Source organism: Amyelois transitella, chromosome 9 (assembly GCF_032362555.1).
Source record: "Amyelois transitella isolate CPQ chromosome 9, ilAmyTran1.1, whole genome shotgun sequence".
Taxonomy (NCBI): Eukaryota; Metazoa; Arthropoda; class Insecta; order Lepidoptera; family Pyralidae; genus Amyelois; species Amyelois transitella.
In genome coordinates, this window is record NC_083512.1 from 5,404,526 (window position 1) to 5,428,008 (window position 23,483).

General features: G+C 32.4%; 2 protein-coding genes across 3 annotated transcripts in view; both read left to right on the forward strand.

The window, feature by feature from the left end:
- The window catches only part of LOC106134692 (protein tramtrack, beta isoform), a 44,026-nt gene extending 36,851 nt beyond the window's left edge, over positions 1-7,175 (forward strand). Inside the window, exon 7 of one of the 2 annotated variants that reach the window (XM_013334796.2) lies at positions 57-7,175. In XM_013334796.2, coding sequence (XP_013190250.2) covers positions 57-1,214 — 1,158 coding nt within the window. In that variant the 3' untranslated portion in view covers positions 1,215-7,175. The remainder of the gene's footprint in view (positions 1-56) is intronic. The other variant, XM_013334795.2, reaches the window with a different exon arrangement.
- Positions 7,176-12,585: 5,410 nt separating this feature from the next.
- Positions 12,586-23,483, forward strand: part of LOC106134693 (acetylcholinesterase) — a 53,143-nt gene continuing 42,245 nt past the window's right edge. The window contains exon 1 of the mRNA XM_013334797.2: positions 12,586-12,753. The gene's annotated coding sequence lies outside the window, so the exon portion shown is untranslated. The remainder of the gene's footprint in view (positions 12,754-23,483) is intronic.

Below are 23,483 nucleotides of genomic sequence, written 5' to 3' on the forward strand. Positions count from 1 at the left end.
AACTTAAGCGAAGAATAAATTTGAATACAACATTTATAAAATGTATTTAATTACAGATGTGTCTGGATATGTCATGCGTGTCGCCAACCATTCCGAGCCCCATTCCTCCGCGGAGTCCGACCGCTCTACCGTTGTGGTCGCCCTTGCTGGCCCTTCAGGCGTGTCGCATACGCAGGTATCTCAGCGACGACTGCATGGCCTACCAAAACAGACACTTACTCCACTCGGAGCGGCGACGATGCGGCGTTTGTCTCGCTTCTTTTCCTTCCACGTGGCTTCTTGAACGTCACGCCGCCCTTCAACATGCCTCACAGACGTCCTGCGATGACAAACCCTTTGTATGCGAACAGTGCGGTCAGAGCTATAGGTATAGGTCAGCATATGTCAAACATAAAGAACAGAACCATCGTGCTCGGCTGCCGGCCGATAAACTTTTCACATGCGACGTATGCGGCATGCAGTTCCGCTATCTCAAGTCTTTCAAGAAACATCGACTCAATCATACTCTCGAAAGACTTCATACCAAAAATACAGATACGCCGGAGGGAATGGATCAAGTTTCGAGTACTAATGAGGCTCTTATTGGCCAGTGCGGAGAAATGGATCTCTCGATGAAAAAGAAGAATAAAACTGAAGGAAACAAAACCCCACCAATTGACGTTATCAGAGATGCGGAGCAAGACAGTACAGTCGACTCTAATGGAGCCTCTGATTCTATTGTAACTGTCGATGATTCTATCGAATGCAGAACCTCTGAAACTGATAGTAAAAGAGACGATGACACCGCTTCAGAGGAGAGACGACGTGTCCCAGTTTCCTTCGCTAGTGTCAGCTCCATAGCGGATAGTTCAGAGAGCGAGTCGCGCGGTGATAGTAGTAAGCGTGAAAGTTCCAGCTCGCATTCAGCTTTGTTGGGATTTATGCAGAACGACGACAGACAAAGAGACAGGGAGAGACGATTCGCTTGTCCCTTCTGCGGGAAATGTGTGAGGTCTAAAGAGAATTTGAAATTGCACGTTCGCAAACACACAGGCGAGCGTCCGTTCGTGTGTTTGTTCTGCGGGCGAGCATTTGGGGGTAAGAGCGATTTGACTCGCCATTTGCGGATCCACACCGGCGAGCGGCCGTACCACTGCGAGGCGTGCGGCAAATGCTTCGCGCGCGCAGACTACCTCTCCAAGCATCTCACCACGCACGTACACAACACGCGCTGATCGTTGCACGCGCCGTCCTTTTTTCAATCTTTTCATACCTCTATAGTAAATGAACGAGTCATATTATAACGGTAAATTGGAATATTTTTTAAAATGTTTTAAAACTTTACAACATTATTAAAATAAGCAGGTTTAATTAAAATGTTTACAGAACAGTTTTCATTTTGGAGTTATTTATGAACATATGAAACAATTTTAATACAAACTGGATATATATATGCTGGGTTTACTAGCTAGATAATGTAGTAAATACTTGCATACATTTATTTTTCGTTTATATGATTTGCGTGCTATAGGAGAATGCACCAATGTAACCTGTGACAAAACCTTAATAACAGTTAATGTACTTAATTTTAATAATGTGTGGTTAAATAAAATTAAGTACATTCAACTACGCGGCTGTAAAATACCTTATATCTTTCCTGTCGAACTTACAGCCGATTACATCGGTGTCGTGGTAAGTGAACAGATTACACCAACTTCTTTACTACAATTATATATTGCATTTCGAAAAACCATTACTTTGATATTTTAAAATTTAATTCAATTATTACAGTTACATTTTGGACATTTTGAAAAACAACAATTTTCTTTATTTAATTACTACCACATTGTTGTTATTTATATAATGATGGATTTTTTTGCCATATTTTTATAAGCCGGCGTATTTATAAGAAAATAAACTCATTCCATTGAGGGAAATCTAGAAATTTGGTAGAAGAGATGGTAGGTAAGTAGAAGAATGCAAAAAAGCTGTGATTTGTACGATTAAGACCAGTCAAACATGTTTTAGGACATCGAAAAAATGTTTTATGTAATTTAATGTAATGTTAACATTTAGATATACATGAATTAATTATAGTAATAAGAAATCTCTCTGTGCCAAAATATGTACCTCATAAAAGTAACAATGAAGTAGATAAATAAATAACTGAGGATTATTTATTACAACATTTTAATTTATTCATATTTAATATATTGCTGAGTTTTATATTGTAAGTTTGCAATGTACAGAATCAGACAGGAATCAATGCAAATCGTCTTTTGGAACAATACCATATATTGGCTTCAAATCTGTCGTAAGTTTATGTCTAAAAACTCTTAGGTGTAGAGTGAAGTTAGTGAAGTGAAGATTTTATCTAAAAAATAACATTACACTTAATAATCACATACTTGATTAATGGACGCCAGAAGTCGATATGCATCTTTCGCCGGCTACTGTACTAAATGTGTTATGCCCCTTGCAACCTTTGAGGATAAAGTTAAGAACCGTCTTTTGGTAAAGAAGACTTGCCCGCAAAATCTTGATATCTAGTACAATAAATACATGGCCATTTATCTTTTTAAGAAGAATGTTAACTGCCGTCGTTGTGATAAGTAATACATATACACTTATTCGATTGACTCTTTAGAATTCCTCATTTTAATCGCCATTTTATTTAAAATTCTATTCGTGACAAATAACTGCATACAACATATATTTTTGATAATCAATGAAATAGTTATTAAGTACTTTGTAAGTGTAATATCTGTTGTTACAATAATTTAGGTAACGATAGCCATAATTAAGTCCGTTTGTTCATAGACCATAGTGATTTGTTTGCAGAGTAGATATGTTCCTTCGTGAAATGTCGTGTCTTTCAAGAAATTAAAAAAAAATGGTTAAAATGTATTAACACTTCAGGTTTTAATGGAGTATTGCAAGTCGCCATCTAAAGATTCCAACAGCTCTATTGGGACCATCGCATACTAAAAATATTCTAACTTTTGAATTAATTGCTGCAATTGAAGATTAATTGCTTAAAAAGTAACTTAGAAGATACCTGAACTAAGACGATACGTGATTATATATGTACTCGTTTAGTTAAATGCTATGTGATTTGTTCGATATTTTTTTTAATAAAATAGTATCTTTTATATTTGAAGTAAATATTTTATCTTACTGTAGTTTTTCTTAGTTACTATTGCTACCTTTAATACAACAAGTAATTTCAAACGGACTTATACTCTGTCAATTAAGTACATAGGATAAGTGAATATTATTGTTATGTATTTTAAACTCAATAGATATTGCGGGCAGTTCTTCTTTTTCCATTTACAATAGAGTTTTATAATGTTGGTGAGAATAGTTTTTAACAAAGTACATTTTTAATTAAGTCAGCGCAACGAAATAACCACAGGTACAGGAAATGTTGAACGAATATTATAATGTAGTGTAATTTAACTTATGTTTAATGTTGTTGTAGCTCAGTTTGAAACCAAGTAATTTTTTTTATTATATATATCTGTTCCGTTTATATATAAAGTAAATTTGCAGTTGTAAAGAAGCCATGGTATTCAAAAATTTATAGTTGATATGCCAGAGGGATATTTTAAGTAATTTAGGTAGTTGAAAACTTTTAGTATAAACGAGAAGCAATACTCTGAATTATTATTTTTACTACTGAAATACTCTTATACTGTGCGTGGTGAATTTGAAAAGTGGATATGAAATGCAGATACTGTAAAGAACTATTTAAAAAGCCGTAACTGCACTTACGACGTTTTACATCGACACCAGGCATTTGATTCTCAATTTTCGATTTCGCCTTGTGCAATTTTTTACAAGAATACCATCGAAATAAACAATGCACTATTGCATTAAAATTGTGTATATGTAGATATTTTGCCATTATGTCAAATATATGATATAAATATTATTCAAAATTTGATGTTGACTGTTTTTTATAATTATATCAGCGGTAGTTACTTGATGTTGTGGTGTAATTTAGTGTCTTATAGAGTTAAGGTCATTAACCACTCAAAGTGTTTTATAACAAAAAATGGCAAATTTTCCTGGAACAAGTAGATTTGAACAGATATCGAAATTTCCAAAATATGTAGCCAAAAACTTTGAGTGGTTCATTATTTTGAATTCTCGTAGAGTTAAAATTGGTGTAGTATTCTTTATATCTGTTCATGTAACATACATTTTTAATCTTATAGGTAATTTAATTTTTAATCAGATTCTAAACTATTCTGAGCACAGCCATGGTTTTGTAAATATGCGTGCGCTAACCAGGTCCAATGTGATACATTAGCGTAAAGTGGTTGTCTTGTTTTGTTTGGTTATAGAAAAATTTCCATTTTGTTACAATATCATAATTGTTTGTTGTAATATCATTACTTACTTCCTGTCTGTGTTCAAATGTTTTGTATTTTCTCTAGTTTTTTTTTCACCGTCGACTGTGAGCTAACGGGCATTATTTTATTATAGATACAGTTACTTTACTTTGTATTTGGGAGGTTATCGAGTTAGAAGCGGTAATGTGGCCAACGTTCGGGGGGCACGGCTGTGGTCTTACGACGCACAATTTTACCACTTTATACAGCGTTTTTATATCTCCGTCCAGTAATATTGTGTGTCTTATTTCAATTTTACTGATTAAAGCAGCTATAATACAGTGTTAACGGGATCACATTGATTGCTTTGACTTGTGTAGTTTTATAAGGGTTATTTTTTTGTTTGTTAAACAGTTATTAATTGCTTCTTTCATATTGTAAATGAAACAAAAGTGCTTGCACCACAAAACATCGTTTCAAGCATTTTGTCATAGGATGTTTTTCGGATTTAACTGAAAACGTTTAAATTATTTAATGTTTGCATTTGAATGTCATTAATTATCTAGTAGCTATTGATTCTGAATTTAGTTGGATGATTTTAATAATAAATTTTAACAGTACACGAAAATTAAGTTAAGCCGAAGTGGAGGCTGATTTACGAGATAATTTTGTTAATATATCTTAATGGCTTTGATTAGCTATAAAATGTTCTGTGGTGATCGCAATGAATGTGATATTACTTTAAGTCGAGACAACGACACAGGATTAGTACGAAGTTTCTCCGTGCGAGCCAACGAAGATCGAACGTTAGTAGACTGATTTTCGGGTAGAAGTAAAGTAGGCCAGAAAATTCGCAGTCAATAAGTAACACGTATAAATAGATGTTGTTTTAAAGATGTTTTAAAGCCAAACACAATTTCAATAGTCTTACGACGTAAAACAATAAGAGAGTTTATTTAATTTTTAACATTACTTATAAAGAATGTTTTATATACCAACCTTAAATTATTTTTCAGATGTATTGATTTTTATACATCTCCATATACAAAAAATAGAGGTAAGTTGTAGATAACGTAGATGGGTCTATTAACCGCGTGGTGCTACAAAGTGTAATGATATGTGATAGAAACTGTTCTTCAGAGACATTTTATTTATTGAAGCTTCCATAGATGTAAATATAGTCCCATTACACTGGTTGAAATAGTCTTTATTGTTCATAATGCAATAAACTTATTTAAAAAATTGTGGGTAAAATTTTAATACGTTAAGTTTTGGTTGGTTTTCATTGAGTTGAGTACCTCGCCATATTAAATTGCTTTGGAAGTTTTAATAATTGACCATAGATACTTTGGATTATTCTTTAAGTATTTTAATTATTTTCGAGACTATTGGGTCTGTCTACCCAGTAAGGGATAATAACGTAATATGTAACTTGACTGTTCAAAATTTACCCACTTGATTTAGTCTGGACTAGTGAAGGAATTGTATTATGATCAATATATACTTCATTATTACCTTACCTACCATATTCAGCAATAATTCGGGTTAAGTACATAATAATTGATTAAAACTTCTAAAACCAGTATTTTAACGAAATGCGATTGGTCGAACGTGTCTCTTAGAAACCAAAATAATAAAATGTAAGGATTGTCTGGCTAAATATGTGGTACATAAATACCATTCCAAAATTGTAATTAAATTATTATTGATTATTTCTATGAGATTTAAGTCGACCAGATATTTTGGGTGATGTGAGTTCGGTATTTGTAAAATTTTAATAATTATTTTCTTGTGTTGTCTAAGAGTTACAATTTAAGGCAAGGCATTGCAATTTAAGGAAAATTAATGTTATTGTATTAATGTAACTCCGGTGACGTGTATAGATAGGAAAATTTCATTAGGTTCGATACCTACTTACTCGTACATACAATACTTGAGAAAAAAACATTTTTTTATGGCCTTAATAATAACAAATATGTCTTGGAGTAAATTTATATTAATATCTTATGTATAACTTTCTTACTTAGTGTATTGAAATGAAATTAACTGGAAATATTTTATAAAATAAGTTTCTATTTTCATGGTGGCACTAAATGGGCACTAATAATTATCTATTCATTTTAAAGTTTTAACAATTTCTTGATAATGAGTGATTTTAAGTTTCAATTATTACCAAACTTCAATTTATTATTAATTTATGCAGATATAAAATAGATCATAGTATACAATGTTACATAAACATAACTTAAAACAAATATTTTTTTTACTTGTATATTTCAGATGATTATTATTGTTGAAGATATTGTCCTATTTTATATTTTAACAACTAATTAACATATTTCATTATTCTTATGTTGATAAGTCTATAAAGCAGTCCATTTGGTTTTAAATCTTGTCCATTGTCCAAACTAACTTAGACATAGTTCATATTTTGGATGTGTATTATATCACGATCTAAATTAACGCTATTGTGTATATTATTTCATTGTCGATGTGCAAAATTATAGTAAATGTCTTGGATCTCTAAAAATAAGAAAAAAAGACAAAAAACAATTTACGAAATTTCTAAATGTGCAATAAATATGTGTGTTGTAGTGTTACCATTAGGAATAAAATTTTGGCTATTAAAGGTGGAGTTACCGAAACATGGGGAAAATATTATTCAATTTTATTCATAAGTGATGTTTTAATGATCTCATTCATCGTATTACGGTAACTTTATTTTTGTAGCTTATTAAATGAATATTTGGCACTTTAAAAAAGGCACATTTCCCTATTATTATTGAAAAATGGTTTGAAAACGTGTTGAAAATGGATTTGTTGGTAATTAATTTCATAATGAAATATATTTGTTTTATTAATTAAAATTATTTTATTTGATCAAAAAGCTTGTAACCCAATAACAGCTGAAGTGAAGATCCATCCCGCCTAATTTAACTTTTAATAAATAAAAATCATAATCAATTCATTTGTTCGGGAGTTACGACTTTACGACACCAGTAACAGATAAACATTTAGATTACATTCAGATATATCATACTTTTTTATCGGGAATTTATAACAAAAGTAATAGAGCACAAATAATGGAGAAGTACTTAGGTGGGAGTAAAAATAAAAGAAGCTTTTAGAAAAACATGTATAGAAACACATTGAATCCTAAAGATACAGATAATTTTGTGAAAAAAAAGTATCTATATAGAAAAGACTTAGCTTTCTTCCTCGTAAGGGATTAAGGCGTGATTACATGTAGGTATGTAAATTATCAATATATCCACATATTGACGGGAAGATGAAATATACGAGTATCTTATCATTTCTTTAAAAAATAAAACTAACAAGTTGTAGGTACCTAAGTATGTAGGTAGGTATTCGTCAGCATATTTTGTTTAGGTATTTTAAAACTAGTTTATGGAACTTTCAGTCTGATTTGAGACGTTAAAGTTCGGATGAAGTTAGATTAGTTTCTAAAATAAACAAGTAGTATGGTATTGTAGACTTTACGAAGAAGATTTACGCCCAAGTTTACCTTCGTATAAAGTACCTACATATATACTTAAACCTATTTAACTATATAAAAAGAATAAATACTTAAGTATTTCTTTTCAACAATAAACCTTTTAATGCAGCCGAAAACTCAGGTATAGTTTCTGCATCGCGGGTGGCGCGACACGTACTTAGCCAGTGTGCTATTTACGAGTATTGGAGAAAAATACTGATTGCTTCGCCTTGGCCTAGTTGCAAATGCCTTGGTGGTAGTTAAATAACTTAGCATAAATAATTTTCAGCAATTATGTGCGGGTAAATAGGCACTTACCTCTTCCTTCGTAAGTGAGTAGCTAAGCTTCTCCACTACATTTACTATCGAATAGTACGTAGGGCACATTATGTTAAAAAATGTAAGCAAAGTACTAAATATTTGTTGGAAAATACCTAGCAATGATAAATATTTTCTGAGATAACTAGATATCCCAGCAAACGTTTTTTTGCCATATAAATAATTTTTAAGTAATTTCAAGTTAAAAAGATGTTAAGGGTGGGCAACCTTTAGCACTAACGGGTATGAAATAAAAGCGTAGTAAAAATAGATTCTTTCTTAACAAGCCGTTTCAGAGGAGTACGGGAACGAACATTGTGACACGAGAATTTTATATACATATAAGACGTCTAACTAGTTCAAGTGGAACAAAATTAAAGTCATGTTTCGCCGATGAGATAGCATACATTTCATGACATGGATAAAAGTATACCTATGTAAAATATGGAACAAAGTGTAAGGTTGGCAACGAGTAAGGTTAAACAATTATGATACGCTGGGAAAAGGCAGGTGTGGTTGTCGATCTATTAAGAATTTGTTGGAAATTAAGCGGGTATTCGCCGTCCGCTTTCCACGTTTCAACGGACAGGAAATATTGTTTCCATCTCGTAAGTATGTAAGAATGTTATGTACATTGTATTCATATGTAATATTTTCCTCAATCCTTTACATAGATATTAATTAAACAAGTTCTTGGTATTTAAACATAAATAAAGTTTTATGGGTAGATATTATTTTAAATAAATGAATGTGTGATATTTTAGCAGCGAGAGGTAACTTTTAGATAGCCAAGTAATAGTAAGTGAATGAGCTAGCTTTAGACCACTTACATACATATATTTCAAACGCTATTCCAGTTGTCACTTAGTATTCATATCGTGAACTACCGGGTACCTCACCCCGGGATGAGCCGACAAGATAGGTACATCTACTAGCTAAATAGAAATGGAACATGATCATCACAGCTAAATATTTTTGATACCTACATTTGCAAGAAGTATAAATTGGTTTGAGAAGTTTCGTGAATAGGATTTATCATAATTGTAACTCTTCAAACATATTATTTCTTGGAGGGGTAGGGTAAAAATTGTCCTAATCTTTTCATTTGCCTACATATTTAAATGTCTTTTCAAATTATAGAAAATATAAAAACCAGTTACTCATAAAGGTAACAATGAGATGATTGACAGTTGCTGACTCTGATTTCTAGTCAAATATACAGGAAGAAGGACATATTCCTTTAAAGGACAGACATGAAAGCCCATTCAGCTGAAAGGCTTTACGATGGAATTGAGATTCATATAGTGACAGGTTGAAAATTCCAAGTTTATTATCCTTACCTGTACTGACTTTCATACTCTGTGCGGTAAGAAAAACAGCGGGCACACACAAAATATATTTTTTTATCTTTATGTTATCTTTGATATCTTATTTTTTTTAATATCAGAGGTAAAATCCGCGTGTAGGTACTATCCATCAATTTAATTGAAAATTGAAATAAAGAAGATATCGGGAGAAAACAAAAGACCTTGATCAAAATTTCAATTTCATAAGGGATAAGATTATTTCCACCCAATTTCGGATGTAGCTTTTTGTATGATGATTATTAACTCTGTCTAATCTGAAATAGATAATTACGATATAAATGTACATAAACCCAAATTGAAATTTTGTGAATTTTGATTCCTTGTATTCATAACATCGCATACAATCGATGCATTCGTAACATAGGTACGTACTTGGTACTACTACATTGCCACTAACTTACCTAACAATAATGCCTTAGGAGTACAAGCGCCAATTAGGAATTGTTCAGGCCATATTGAACTAACTGCAGCTTCAATATTGAGTGCTGTATGGATTTTTCTGAACAAACTAGACCGAAAATTCATTGGTGCCCTAAAATAAAATTACTTAATCACCAAGGTACCAATGATTGTTAACATACCAAAAAATATATTTTTTATATCAACTTTAAAACGTTTAAAATTTTGAAAATATCTTTATATAAAAAATGTCATTTGACAGTAAGGTTACACAAAGCAATTCTTTGGAACTCTATACATTCTAACCCAACTTGGACTACTTTTAGTTGTACGAACGAAAGTGTTGGTTCTCTTAGTCGTCTCTTTCGCCATTCACGAGAAAGAGATCAAGCAGTGACCACTTGCTATTTCCATTAAAGTTCTATTATTTTGTTAACAATTTTGACTTAAATTTTTGATTCCACTTTAGACAAACTACTAGCTTTAAATATAACAATATAATATACTTATTATACGTTGCAGCAAGCCTGTAACAGCTCGTTGCGCACGTTTCGAGGCAACACGATGATACTCAATGCACGTCGGAGAATATTTAAAATTAAGCCAACTTTCGCATTTGCAAGCCCTGCTTTGAGGAAAGATTTTATCATTTGAAGAAAGATGTTTAGGTAAATCTTTTACTGTCTCTATTTTACTTTTTACTACTTTAAAAGCACCATGTGGTAGAATATTAGGTTTATTCTACCCGTGTCAAAAGTTTCATCAAAATCCCTTTTTGCGAGAAAAAGAAACAAACACATACACATATACACGAAATATTACGTAATAATTTTTCTTTTTGACATTTGCCCCTGTTGCACACTCCCTTGGGAGGAGTCTGTAGTCCGCCTTTGATCCTGGAGTGTGTAGGTGAGTAATTTATATGAAGCTAGGTCTCCCGTCTTTAACTTTACGTTTTTTATTTCAGTAGGATATTGTATTTTTTATACAAAGTCCAACTTACTACAGCTTGAAATATGAATACAAAAGATTATTATTTATCAAGATGATTATACAACAAATCATTTACGGTTATTTTGGCACAGTATCTTGTGATATCCATCACTTTAGTATATGTATGTATATATATTTTCTTTCCTTTGTTCTTGATTATTTTGTACTCCTACACTTGTAAACTTCAGACTTTCAATATCGATACCCCCTGTGTTTGATTTTATGTGGGCGTTGACATTATGTAGGTGGTGGAACTATTATTTTTCCAATTATTAATTTTCAGTTGTCTGCACCTATATCATAGTGACGGTGAGCCAAAACAATCTGTACATTCAGGTGACTGGATGTGTAATCATGATCCAATACAGGCAAGGTTCTCCTGCAAAGGTTGCGATGACTAGATGGGACTCGCTTCGTGTAGAAATCTGACTTTAAATTCAATATTGGATAAGGTATTTGTCTTCCATCTTGACGATGAAGACAAAGATGTTACATGCCTTTCCAAAAATACACTCTACTTTGCCAAAATATTTTTAAGCCATGAAAATTATATTTTTAAGTCTAAATAAAACACTACAAGACATAAATACAAATTAATTCGAAACATACAGTATAAGTAAGTACCTACCCTATTTCAGGAAGCAAAAAAATATTTAGTATGCCGTCTTTAGCAGACCTTCAGATTGTAAACAAACCTGAGAAAATACAATAGAGAATACGCTATCATGAGAGAAGCTAAAAGCACAGGATAAGAGAATAGGCTTTGGTTTAAATTTTCATCGAGCGTGAACCCTTGCATAAAGCGGTACTATTATTTATTCATTAACTCCAATGTAATCAAGAAAGTTCCCACTGAATGCCCTAATTTCCTCGAAAATTCACGAAAGAGCCGCGCCGCAACCGCGAATCTGCAATTATTTAATCGTTTTCGAGGTGTTGCTCTACGGAAACTGTGGATTCATAACTATATCAGTAAATCTATAGAGAAATGTATAAGCGCCTCTATAGAGAGAATCAATCCATTGCCTGTTTCATAAAATATAATCAAAACGATTTTCTTTGTAAGCGTTCAATGGAGTATGAACAAAAGGGGTCGGTTGTTTAGCATGTTTAACGTGGTAGGAGGTCATCGTATGGGGTGCCCCGGGCGCGATACCGGTCGGGAAGAGTGATCATCCACAAATAGGGATGCCAGCTTCGTAAATTACCCTAAAAGCTTGCAATGATCACTTAAGGTGAATTAATATTCCTGGTATTGTTTTAATTTTTTCAGAGGTTATGATATAAGTACCCATTTTATATATTCTTAAACCTTTATTGACCAGTAAAGTAAATTTTGATGATTTTATGTTAAATGTTTTCTAAGAGTTACCTTTAGAAAACAGCATATTTCCACAAATTTAATATTTAAAAGCGAAAAAGTCTGATACCTTTTCACTTTACATTTTTACATTCCTAGTTTGCGATGTTTAAATATTGGAAATTCTTTCATCAATAATTGCACTTTTAGTAGCACAGCACAACCATAAAAAATATCTAAGCTTCTAATAAACTACACTACACTTTAACATTACCACAACTAAAGGCTCAAGAGGCAGTTTTTCCTCGTGGGAAATGGAAAATGGTCCCAGCATATGGTAACCCCAAGCCGGCCAACATAACTGTGCCGCTCAGTCTACTTTGGGAAGCCGGGGGCGCAGCGTCGCTCGCTGTCATTCCTCATCCAATTAAATTACTACATACTGTATAAAACGCGAGTGAGTGTGTGTGAACTGTACTAACTTGAGTGTTATACCCTCCCTGTTGAACTGTTCAGTCAAGGTCATCATTTGGCAATTTGACACCTGTTGTTTGTATACTATATGTATGTATTATAGTTATATTAAAGCTAGTGTATGGATGGCCACTTACGCCGTCTTAAGCATGATATTGATAAGTTGATACAGCTTCCGTTGAATTCAGTTGGAGTTTCGGACTCTCGTACTTTGTGGAGTAGTTGTTGACTTGTCCGAATGCTGCGATGGGAAATTTAAGTTTGTTCCCCATATGGAGAAATATATATTCGTTGACAATTTTTTTCACAGATATTTGCCTGCAGTCCTGAATACATGTTGAAAATGAACTTGTTTTATTATTCAGATAATATTTAAATAATTATAGCATGATAAAATATTTTTAAGAAATCCTTCTTCTTCCTCCTTACCTTGTTCCAGCTACGATTCTGGGTTGTCGCATGTGCAATGTCCAGGTTCCGCAAGTCTCTCCTGCTATAGGCCCATCAGGTGGATTTCGGTCTTCCTCATCCTCTCGAGTGTTCCGGAATGTTCAATGCAAGATTGACGACATAGTTCTTTTCCTTAATCCTTCTCTATAAATATTACGGACATGATCATTCCTGACTGTTTCTGTTCTCGACTGTTCCATTTAAAGCTTTACAAATCGCTCAAGCTGCGGCACTGCACTGTTTACACATTTTATTTACCACTCATGTTTTTGTAAGGATATCGAGTTTTCGGCAGTTTCACATTATTTATTTAGTTATTTCATTCTGTAATAAGTAGTTAACTGTTTTAAAATAATTACTAGTGCCGTGTGGTTCCCGGCACTATTACAAAAAAGAATAGGACCACTCCATCTCTTTCCCATGGATGTCGTAAAAGGCGACTAAGGGATAGGCTTATAAACTTAGGATTCCTCTTTTAGGCGATGGGCTAGCAACCTGTCACTATTTGAATCTCGGTTCTATCATTAAGCCAAATAGCTGAACGTGGCCATTCAGTCTTTTCAAGACTGTTGGCTCTGTCTACCCCGCAAGGGATATAGACGTGACCATATGTATGTATGTATGTATGTACTAAAAACCAGCGAGGGTAAAAATAATATTTGTTTTGTGGTTAGAGATAATTCTGTTGTGGGTTCATAAATAATCTGGACTACACTTTTGCTTGTGGCTTCTCTCTCATGGAAATTCCTGGATTAAACCACCTATGTTTTTTCGCAGGCTCTATTCTATGAGTACATGCCAAATTTCAAAATTTGTCCAGTTTTTTTAAGTTAAATAGTACAAACAGAATTAAAAATCAAATAATAATGTAACATAATAATATTGGATATATTTTAGCAGATTTTTGATTACTCAGTATGGGGCAGATAAACATGACCTCGCAAGATATTGGTTTAAAGGTTAAGTTTATTATGTCTGCAACTATAGTTTACACTGATTGGTGAATTCTCGTAAATAAGATAGCTATTATTTGAATAAACACTATAATAAAATAAAAATTGAGAGACAATTTGAAGAAGAAACAATAAGATCTGGAGTAAGACACATATCATAGCCTAATCGCGCACAGGGTCAATAGCCACTAAACAATAGTGCCACCATTAGGTAAATGGGTCATATAGAAATGAGATTAAGATAGCGATCGATTGCAAGTCCATCGCTCAAACTAAAAATATTATCTGAAGAACTGCAGAGATAAAGTATGTAACCTGAATAATAAGTTATTTTCCAAAGGGAATTTGAACAAATCAAATTTTATAAGATATTAAAAAAAGAAAAGGAGCTGTATTTGCCTTTAAATAAAAAAAAAAACTTAAAAATAGAAACGAAGCTGTATTTTGACGTAAAAGGATCTTTACTCAAAAAGCATATGTTCTCCTACATGATAAACAATAAACGTGTTGATAATTTGGCAGTTTCATAACTTTGTTATAATAATTTTATTGAAATTATACTTAAAAAAAAAGAAACAAACTTATAATAATATAAGATGGTGGAAAAATAACCAAAATCAAAAGGCATTGTAGAAAACTGTTTGCACACAGCAAATAAATGTCGAAAGAATAAAATGGAAATTCAGAAGTAGTATCAAAGAAGGAGGTCAAACGGAGGGCCAAAGTAAAGAGCCGTAGAAAATACTTCCACCGCCAGGAATAATGATCTTAAATAACTGATGACGCTGAATCCATTATTGAAATTTAATTCGATGAAAGTATATCCAATTAAGTAATGAATTTACCATTATCAATTTTAAATATAACGTCAAAAGTTGTCAATTAAAAAGGAAGGGTGGTGAGGGTAAAATAATAAATGTTATTGCGATGCTTTAGTTAGATAATGGCTAAACAAATTAACATGGAAAAATATTATGAAAAATATTTTATATCTTACAATGAAAATTTAAAGAAAAAATATTAAATAACGATGAAATTTATATATGTATGTAATCTATATACTTTAGTGTTGTTATACCTACATGTCAAAAGGAGACTCGTTTGTTCAACTTTTCCAAAAAAAAAAGTGTTTTTTTATTCGAGAAGTACCGAGCAAGCCATTGAATATAACTACAAAATAAAGCAAAAGGTGTTATAAAGTATAATAAAATAATTACCTAGTTGTATAAAACAAACTTTTTAAAAAGGAAACATAACACATTTTCTGCTAAACTTGCGTTATGAAATCATAAGTTACTCGGCAAACTAGTAGACATGAACCTTTTTATATTAGAAGGCCATAATAGATTCGTTAAATAAACTTTATTCAAGTTTGCTTTTAACTTTTCAATCCAACACTTTTCGCTCAAAACTACCTTACTTCTTAAATCTAAGTTTTTAATGGAAAAAGTTTATGTGCATTAACTTTTTTATAAATTATTATTACTTAAATGGAAAATAGTTCATATTAATATTTGTAAGATTTTCTTATTTTTAACTAGGTAAGGTTACCATCTCCGGTTTCGCACGGGTATAGAGTTTATAGATATAAACCTTCCTCAGAAAAACCTTCTATTTCAAACAACATTATTACAGGAACAAAATATGTCCACAACTTTCCGAGATTAGCGTATTGTATACATACAGCGAAAATACGGAGACTTTATACTCGTAATATGTAGTGATTTCAATATTTTAATTAAGAATTAGTGTTAGACCGCAATACGGTAAGAATTACATTTCAAAATAATAGTTCTATCTGCATTTTAAAAAAAAAGCTCTAAGTGAACTTATAAAATAAGAACATAGACGAGAAAAGACAATGATATTTCTTGATACAAACCTACGACCGACGACTTAAGGCTTTCATATCGTAATTACAAAACATAACGACACGGTATTAAATATGTTATTACCAAGCCGCTTTCCACTTACATCTTATGAAATATTAAGGTTTTCATCAAATGTCGTAGGTTGAAGAGCAAATTAGATAACTCAAGTTTGTGAACCTTGTTCAAGCCTCGATGACAGATTGGTTCGACTTTTAATCGAGTGGTGGTTCGAATCCCACTGCGCCTTACATAGGCGCAGTGGGATTCGAACCACCTTTGACCACTTTTGATAGCTTACAAATGCTATTACCTACTGGTAATCTGTGTGATTTATACATACATATATACATAAAATCACGCCTCTTTCCCGGAGGGCTAGGTAGACCTCTTTCCACTTGCCACGATCTCTGCATACTTCCTTCGCTTCATCCACATTCATAACTCTCTTCATGCAAGCTCGGCGGGTACTTTTGACCTGACTCTTTACCAGGACGTCCTTAATTTGATCAAGATACGTTCGTCTAGGTCTTCCCACGTGATTTGTACATAAATATGTATTTGAATTTATTTTTAACCGTAAGCGTATTCAGAAATATTTGCAATGAACAGTGAGGAAATGGATGAGCTTCTTTGGACGATAATATACTTAGTTATAATTAAGACATTTTGATTTGTGAAAAACCCATGCGTCTAAAATGAAAATCTAAGGTTTCTCTGTTAGGTCTAATCATCTTTCCTTCCACTTCTTTGAAAAAGCAAAATAACTTTCAACAATAACAAAATAAGTTAATTCGTAAAACTGGCTTATTTTAGAAAACTCAAAGTTAACAATCCGTAAAAAAATAAACTTACTTAAGAAGAGCTTATTTAAAGTAAGAAATTAAACTTGCTTGAGCTTATAGAAAGCGACGACGACACAGTAATATACTGAAGCTGGACGAAAGCTCTCGCAAGTTTCCAACTCGTTAATTTCATTTCTTCGGGGATTCGTACTGCCTTATTATTTTTCTTTTAAATTTATTTTATAGGTAGAGGTAGCGTTATAATCTGTTAAACTGTGAAATATAACTTGTTCGTGACAAATTTCAAATGTACACATTTTATGGTCATCTTTTTCGACATTACGGCACACATATTCTTTCTTTCTTCTGTCATTAATATATTTTCTGTTTCAGTATTCGTTATAGCTACAATTTATACCAGAGGAAAAATTGAATAAATTAAAAAGAAAAAATAAAAAAAAATGAGAATCTATACAAAATTATATAAAACTGTTTGCTGCTAACAACTATTTTTGTACAGTTCGAGTTTATGAATGCATATTGCATTAAAATAACTGCCATTGTAAAGTGGCTATCAAATGAACAAATTGAGCTATTGAACTTCAATACAGTTCATTGTACTCTAACAACTTGATCGTCTTTTATTTACATATGTCACCATCTCATACTATGTAATTTACATTTGAATATCTCCAACGAACGAAATGGACGAATTGTAGGATTGTGTTTAAATTCGTATTTCAATTGTTTGATATACGAAAAGAGTTGCTTCCATAATACATACATACATATAATCACGTCTTTATCCTTTGCAGAGTAGACAGAGCTAACAGTCTTGAAAAGACTGAAAGGCCACGTTTAGCTGTTTGGCTTAATGATAGAATTGAGATTCAAATAGTGACAGGGTTGCTAGCCCATCGCCTAAAAGAAGAATCCCAAGTTTATAAACCTATCCCTTAGTCGCCTTTTACGACATCCATGGGAAAGAGATGGAGTAGTCCTATTATTTTTCTATTAGTGCCGGGAACCACACTGCATGCTTCCATGATTATTTTAAATTTTCCGTTGTCGCTTAAATGTTTTTTTTTTGGTAGAGAAAAAAATATAGGTAGTGTGTACTAGTTTCTTGCAAGTTTAAATGGAACCAATAAATGGAAAATATATTTTTTTTGGTAGTTTCTTTTAGTCGATTGGCTTCCAACCTTTTAAATTCCTTAGCTCATCAGCTTTAGTTTAATGGCCTTAGTGAAGGAATTAAACTCAGAGATTGTCAAAAATTGGTTATTTTTTTTAAATTAATTATATATCCATCAATCTTTTAAATTTTAGTTCCGAGTAAACTACGTTGGATATTTCAAAGCAGATAAGAGCATAGGTACGTATAGTAAGTACCGCTTCCATAATTTAATTTTGCTGGCTCGCTTTACTTACCTACATACTAAAATGCAGTTACGAGCCGCTCCAGACTTGTTTACTCCCGTCAGAATCATCTGTTTAATATTTCTGACCCGTTGTGAAATAATATGAGATTCCTATCACGATCCCTAAGGATCCTACTCACTGCTTCATCTTAATACTACATAAGACTCTAAAAGAAAATATTTACTTTTTTTGCTTACCGATAAGCTTTGTGTGTTAATACTAATATTGCTATAACGACTTTATTTTCATTGCAGATCAAAAAAGTAGGTATTTGATTATTCATTCATTCCGTTGCGTGGTAGACAGAGCCAGCAGTTTTGAAAGATTAACAGGCCACGTACGGCTGTTAGGCTTAACGATAGAAATGAGAATCAAAAAGTGACAGGTTGTTAGCAAACACAACTACTTATCTGGAAATCTAAATATTACATACGTATAGTAAGTAAGTAAAATAATTACTTTAAAAAATATGTAAACATAATTATTTTGTTGTACCAAACATTTTATTGAGGGGCCCTTTGTCTGTTACTTTATTAGCAACTTTGAGTCTTTTGCAAAAAGAAACCAAACTTCGTAATTAGATTGACGGTTTCTCCTGAATTTGTTCATTTTTCGCCTTGACGATATTATCGACCCCTTGGAATGGTCATCCACAGATCCTATGCAATCTTTTATTTCTTTAGGTATATTTTTGTTATTTTGTAGATATACATAAATTTGGATTTATGGACATGCATATATATAATTCGACGTTGTATAGTCAACAGAATATTAAGTTGCCATGCATGGAATTCTATGACGTGGTGAATTTGGGTTGGTTGATAAACATTCTGCACGATAAAAAAAAAGCTCAGGCTCGTCCCTAGGAAGTGAAAATAACCTCCACTTTTGAGAGGACGGAAAAAAGACGAGGAGAACCGCCTCCGAGGACGGGGAAAGGCTGATGAAATTGATATGTGAATGTTAACTAACCAATTTTACGGTGTGGGAAAAAATCTTGAGGAAACCTGCACATTCAGACAACTGCATGCGTAACCATGATCAAATATGGGCTAGGGTCTCCTGCAATGGTTGCGGAGGCCAGATGGAAGCTTCGTGTAAAAGCCTGGCTCACCCGGTTCAGGATCAAATAATCAAAATCCCAGGAGGATGATTTGTAGTAAGATCGAACGAAACAATGCTGACTAAGCTGATATTGGTTTAAACTTTGCATATTTTTCAAATGTATAACTGCCTGAAATTGTGAATTCTTTGTTTGTTTCTTGTACGTTAGTGCTAATGCCACATTATTGATCATAATTATTTTTATTATTATTTATTTTAATAACTGATGCCAATGCGGTTATTTTAGGTGTTAACTTTCTAATCATTGTTGACCTGTAAACATCTAAATAATTTGAAGAAATTGCGAATCCAAATAGCCTTGTTAGTTTCCCGGTTTGAGTCGTGTAATGAGAACGCTAGTGCCACATAGTCACGCCACAAGAAAGCGCTGTTTCCAGTCTCATATTTCTGAGTGCATTTGCATTGTGGTAGAATCTCGTGGTTATTTCGAATTTCGCATTGTTAGGAAATTCTCATAATTTCTACATTACACTATGGATTGAGGTGTTTTGTAGAGGAAGGCTGTGCGCATACTTAATACATTCCATTTATCTCATCGTATATTTAAGATGAATAAATTTTAAATCAAACTATTTTAATTACTTATTAATTTATTTCAATTCATAAAATTGTCTTCAATTAATACTTTAAAAGACGAGAGCAAATATTTAATTAGAAGCTCTGTCATTGTTTAATTTAATTTATCATTTGCAATAAAAAATATTTATAAAAAATAACGCTGGTCAACATTTTTTAAAGTTTTGCTAATAAATTCAAAAAATGGTAAATTAAAGATCTATGTATATTGGATTAGTCTGCTGTTGCTATCAGTAATTTCAATTATTTATATTTTTTGTGCAGCAAATATTGCTAACAAAGTTTTGTTACAATCAAAGCTTATAAATTATTATTGATATTTTCAATAAATACTGACAGGTAAATTACTTTTGTAATAAAAACCGCCAATAAGTTACAATCACCCATCTTAATTGACTTTAAAGTAGTAACGGCATGCTGATTCTATTTCAAACGACAATAACTTTACCCTGAATGAATGTTAATAAGTGAAGAACTGTTTATAAGTCGTACCTATCGCGTGATAGAAGCTAGTCTATGCAGGGGACTGATATTCAATAATTTAGAATGACTTTCCCCGTTGAAAACGATTTACACGGGTTTCGAGTCGGTAACATTAGATACAAGCCAATCCGGCCCTGATTTCACAGTTCAAGGATTTATGGATTGGGTACTTGACAGGAATAATAAAATTATTGGATTGATTTTGGCCTTTATAACTTAAATCTATTATTTTGTCATTTTTGCTTAATTATCCCTCTTATCTTAGATATTATAGTTTCGTTTGAATGAGAAATTAGATAGCTTCGAAGACATTTAATACCATTTATTTTATATCTGAGGAAAGTTTCATGAGTTTCTCTCTTTACAAGGGTAAAGGGATTTTATGTGTGAAAGTCTAAACAATTACAATTTAATATAAATAAAATAAATACTCAGAAAAAAGCAATATCTCCTCTGATAAACAAATAACTATCAAAAAGACAAACAAATTTAGTGGGAATTAGTCGTGTGAAGTGGGATGCGTATGCGCAGGGCGGTGTCCCACACGGAACTCGATATCAAATGCACCGGAAGACGAGTATTGTGGCAGGCGCATTTGATTGATGCTGCTTTGTGTGTGTTTCACTATTCAAATTTTAACACACATATATAACATTTTATCCCATAACATATTTCTTTTTACCATGGATTTGAGTGCGTTTGACCTCAATATACCTAAGCTCGTAAGATGAAACCTAAGGTGGCGCATGCAAGCTCAAATAGTGCACATTCACTCTTGCCTAAAAAATCCCAACTAACTAACTGTAAGCTATATTCTGCTCCAAATAACTAGATATTTTCGAATAAACATTAACTTTTATTTATATTTTTTAAGATCAAGTACTACATTTTCTATCACGTTGCCTTTGGTACTGATGACTACCTAATCCTCGAAAAAAGTTCAAGTTTTACGTTGTGAAGTTACTATTTCTTTAATTATACACAATAACAAATACATGAAATAACTATAATATCAAGACCCTGGTTAGTCAGAGAAAGAGAACATTTTTCATCTTGACTCTGTCGGTATTCTGACCTCATTGTTAGAGGCAATATCGTTGTCGTTGTCATTATAATAAGTTATACGATTCCGAAATTCAATAAAACAAAAAAGCTTATCGTTTAACATTAAGGTGATGTTTTCTATGTGAGATTTACAAATATTTGTAAAGCCCGGTCAACTTTCACCCATCTATTAAAAATTAAACAACTTGACATTTAAAATAATAGACCGGTATATTGTATTGATTTTTCATTACAAGTTAGTCGGCGCAGTTAAGGCTCTCTTTTTGAAATGTATTCAAAATTACAGATATTAGATTTAGTACTTACCATAAAAGTAAAATGGTATACACCCTTATAGCATAAGACTTTTTAGTTTATTCGTTAGTTAACTATAAGTTTAGATTAATATTCTTTTTATTAGATATCTAGTTTAAAATTAAACATTATAGTTTTCAATTCCATCACGCCATACGCCATGCTGAGAATAATTTTGACATTTTTTGGGACCGTTGTCGTCTTCCCCGTAAGAGATAATTATGTTATTTTAATCTGAATTTAAACATTAAACGAGTATTATTAAACTTTATAGAACCTAATTGATCGATAAGTCGGGGATGTTCTGGCATAAGCTCAGGTCAAGAGTACCCGTAACCGATGAGCTTGCATGAACAGAGTTAGAATGTGGATGAAGCGAAAGTATGCAGGGATCGTGGCAAGTGAAAACATGAAGTCTCTACCCCTCCGGGAAATAGGCTTGATTTATTTAACGTATATATGACTTTTATTAATGTTCAAAATACGAAAAAATTACATTTTACATTCTTGCTCATGTTAACGTTAAAGTTGAGTTGGTAGTTATTACAGAACTAATAATAGAGAGCGTTATTATACGTTATTTTCCCCACATTTTTCTTATAAAAGCTAATATACCTAATTATATCCAAGCCAACAGTCATTAATTTCATTGCCTTAATTAGGGTCAGACCAGCACTACCACTCAGTCCATGGTCATATTTGAAATTCCATCAATAGTGTGACCTCGACAAAAAAAAACTTTAACAAAGCTTTGGAGTCGTTTTCGTAATCTCAGTTACTTTCTTTATGTCGATGAGTATCTAACGGTCTTACACACCATGGACAGGATTCGTAATATAACGTTTCACATAAACATTTCATTCCTATTGTGGTAGACGGAACCAATATATACAAAGTGACATGCCCTTCGCCTAAAAGAAAAATCTCCAGTTTACACGCTTTTCCCTTGATTGGTAAAAATTAGCTGTTTAAATAGTTTTTGTAAATAAAATTTGAGCACGAACGTACCTTTTTCTCAAGAAATAAATGCTCGACATTCAAAAAAGGTTTGGTGGAAATCCTACATCTGGTAGGATGTAAAATAGGTAAATAAACATTCAGTTCACGGACGAGGGGCAGTGCTGGGAGACCCTGACGTTGAATTAAGTGAGATTTATGACTTTTATGAGCCACTCTGTGGATCCGAACGGCAATTGTGTGAGGAGAAAACCACTTGTCCTAGTAGTGATAATGTTCTTTAGAGAAAACCATCTTTTCATAGATAAAAGTTAATTTATACTAGTAAAACTAAAGGATCAGAAAAAAATGCGAATAGAAATAAATAAAGGTCGCTCCACTCTACTGACAAGGAGCTTTTGTTCGAAACCAATAAACTCAAAAACTACTCGACCGATTTTAGTAAAATTTGGCTGAGACAAAGACAAAATTTTCAGAAGTAACATATGTTAATGTTTCTCTGAAAATTACTACGGGTGTAAAGCCCCTTGCCGCGAAGCTAGTATAATAAAAAACAAATATTGCTTTTTAACCTACCTTTGTAGGTTTTATTGCGAGTATACTACTTTGTTATTAAGGTCTTAATGGATTAAAGTAAGAGAGCAAATTAAACGATCTTTTATTTTTTCTTAAAAGATCAAACTTTATCTAATAGAAGTGAAAATTTTATAAACATTTTCTTTTTGTAATTTTATTTGTTTAGTTGTACAAAAAATTGAACAAAAGTCACTTAGAAGAAAGAATTTTTATAAAATATATTTTTATAAAATTCTTGCGAAGCTTTGCCAAGTTATTGCATAAAA